General features: G+C 56.8%; 1 protein-coding gene across 1 annotated transcript; it reads left to right on the forward strand.

Annotated features, from left to right (window-relative positions):
• The first annotated feature begins 448 nt into the window (after positions 1-448).
• On the forward strand, positions 449-1,881 carry LOC128565883 (interferon-induced transmembrane protein 3-like). Its single transcript, XM_053562658.1, has 2 exons — positions 449-791; positions 1,578-1,881. Exons 1-2 carry the CDS (start codon positions 552-554, stop codon positions 1,725-1,727), a joined length of 390 nt encoding a protein of 129 aa, XP_053418633.1. The 5' UTR covers positions 449-551; the 3' UTR covers positions 1,728-1,881.
• The last annotated feature ends 783 nt before the right edge of the window (positions 1,882-2,664 follow it).

The following is a 2,664-nucleotide window of genomic DNA, read 5'->3' on the forward strand; positions in this document are numbered from 1 at the left end:
GCAAAATGTGTTCCACAAACAGAGCAGAGTCAAGTTCACCCTGCAGAAGAGAACTGGCCGCCTGGTTCTGGTTGCCTTTTATTTAAGCAATGGCTTAATCACAGGCTAAACAAGGGGAGGAATGTTCATGACAGGGGCAGTGTTTTCCTGGAATCAGGGCGACACCCTCTTTTTCTACCCAGTTGGAACTTTCCCTGCTTATGCTTCAGATCAGGATAATTGGAAACTTAGTTGGGAAACTTCAAGCAATGCTGCAGGTCACGGCTGCACCAACACCCCATCTAAGGAAGGAGCTGCCAGGTCCCAGTCTCTGAGGCCACCTAGCACTCCTCTGACACAATTCCTGCACAGGAAGTGCCCCCAGCCCTCAGGCCTTCCTCCCCACATCCCTAAAGTAATGTGATCCTCAGGAATGTGTCCCCGCCCCCTTAGTCCCCAGCCAATTTGCTAAATGCCAGGAAAAGGAAACCAAGAAACCGAAACCACCAGAGGAAAGGGGAGGGTCACGAGCAGTACCTGGCCTCAGACCACTGCAGCCTCCTCTCGGCGCCATGAACCAATCTTCCCAAAATGTCTTCACTCGAACCCACACAGGGCTCCCCCCGAATTATGAGCTGCTCAAGGAAGAGCACGAGGTGGCCGTGCTGGGGACGCCCCCCAACCCTGCTCCCACGGTGATCCACATCCATGGTGAGACCGCTGTGCCCGACCACGTCGTCTGGTCCCTGTTCAACACGCTCTTCATGAACTGCTTCTGCCTGGGCTTCATAGCGTTCGCCTATTCCGTGAAGGTGCGTGTGGGCACGAGGGCACCACTCAGAACAGGGCACGTGCTACCTAGAGTGGGAGGACTCAGGAGTCTCTGTGTATGTGGTGTGTGCCCCGGTCTGCATGTTGTGTATTTGGTCTGTGTGTGTGGTGTGTGCATCTCTCCCTGAGCATGCCCCGGTCTGCATGTTGTGTGTTTGGTCTGTGTGTGTGGTGTGTGTATCTCTCTCCCTGAGTGTGCCCCGGTCTGCATGTTCTGTGTTTGGTCTGTGTGTGTGGTGTGTGTATCTCTCTCCCTGAGTGTGCCCTGGTCTGCATGTTGTGTGTTTGGTCTGTGTGTGTGGTGTGTGCATCTCTTCCTGAGTGCCCTGGTTTGGCTGTTGTGTGTGTGGTGTGCATGTCTCTCCCTGAGTGTGCCCTCATCTGCGTGTGGTGTGTGTGACAGTTGCCTGTGTATGTATGTGTCTGTTCGTAAGGCCTGGGGTGTCTTCACAGTGCAGAGTTGGGAAGGTTGAGGATGAGGCTGGAGGGTCTGATTTTGTCACCCACCCTCCCCTGTCCCCTGCGACCCAATGCTAGAAATCGCAGCCTCACACCCAGACTGAGCAGCCCAGGCTCTCAGAAGCATGAGGGCACGCCCAGGGCTGTGAGGCCAGGTGTTTGGGGCAGCCTGCCCTGGGCCCACAGTAGGCGCAGGGTGAGTCCTGTGCGTCCTGAAGAGTCTGAGGGTCTGTTTGTAGGGAAGGGCAGGGAGGCACCCCGGGGGGCCAGTGCGGGATTCTGGGCCTCTCACCTTCTCATCCCCCCAGTCTAGGGACAGGAAGATGGTGGGCGACCTGGCTGGGGCCAAGACCTACGCCTCCACTGCCAAGTGCCTGAACATCTGGGCCCTGGTCCTCAGCCTCCTTGGGACTATTATGGTCATCATCATCCCGGTGATCGTCATCCGTTCACGTTGATAGAGTGGAATCCCCGTCAAATCTGCCAGTGGCCGCCCAACACCCCATGCTCTCTGCTCCGTGCCAGCCCTGCCTGGACCCTCACCCTGCATGCAGCATTTTATATTCACACGCCTGTCCACAAAGGGCTTCAATAAAGTGCACACACTCCTGAGGGTGCTGTGACTTCACTGGAGGGCATTGCTGAGAGGTCAGCCACGTGTCAACGCCCCCCCACCCCCCACTCTGCCCCACCTCTGGGCAACTCTGTGGGGACCAGGGCATTCCTTGGGTTGCTGATTTCTGGTGTCCTGCTGGAAGTAGCAACTGGACCAGGCCCTTGATGTGGATCTCTCCCATCCAGAGCCCTGAGTCCTGACCCAAGGGCACACTGTGTCCAGAACACCTTTAGGCCCAGAATGACCCTGCCTGACTCTGGGGGTATGTGCAGCTCAGGACTGGGGGTGGACCTTTGTGTCCAGGGGAGTGGCTGAGGGAACTGGGCCCCTGCAGTTACCTGGGCATCCTCCCTGCCCCTCTCAGGTTGTCCAGATCATGGATATGGCAGGGCTCTAACTGTGGCTACTTGCAGAAGCCAGTCAGACCCGGTGACCTCTCAGCTCAGTTGGACTGAACATTTGGGTTCTGAAGGATCAATTTCTTGAATCCAAGCCATGCTGGCTGGAGCCTCCTGGGTAAAGGAGCTTCCCGGGGAAAGGCCCCTTCCCACTTATGCCTTATCCTTTAAGGGATCTCCCTCCCAGGGTTCCTATCTCCCTCCCCCATGAAGCCAGGAACCTTGCAGGGTTCCCCCATTCTACATAGGGCAGGATCACTTGCCCTATCTCCACCCACCACCTGTGGCACTCACCTCCAGCTCCACAATTCCAGGGTTTCCCATGTGGGAAACTGCAAGACCCACACTCCACCCAGTGTCCCACATAGGTAAGCCAGATGA

This window comes from Nycticebus coucang, chromosome 14, assembly GCF_027406575.1.
Source record: "Nycticebus coucang isolate mNycCou1 chromosome 14, mNycCou1.pri, whole genome shotgun sequence".
Classification (NCBI taxonomy): domain Eukaryota; kingdom Metazoa; phylum Chordata; class Mammalia; order Primates; family Lorisidae; genus Nycticebus; species Nycticebus coucang.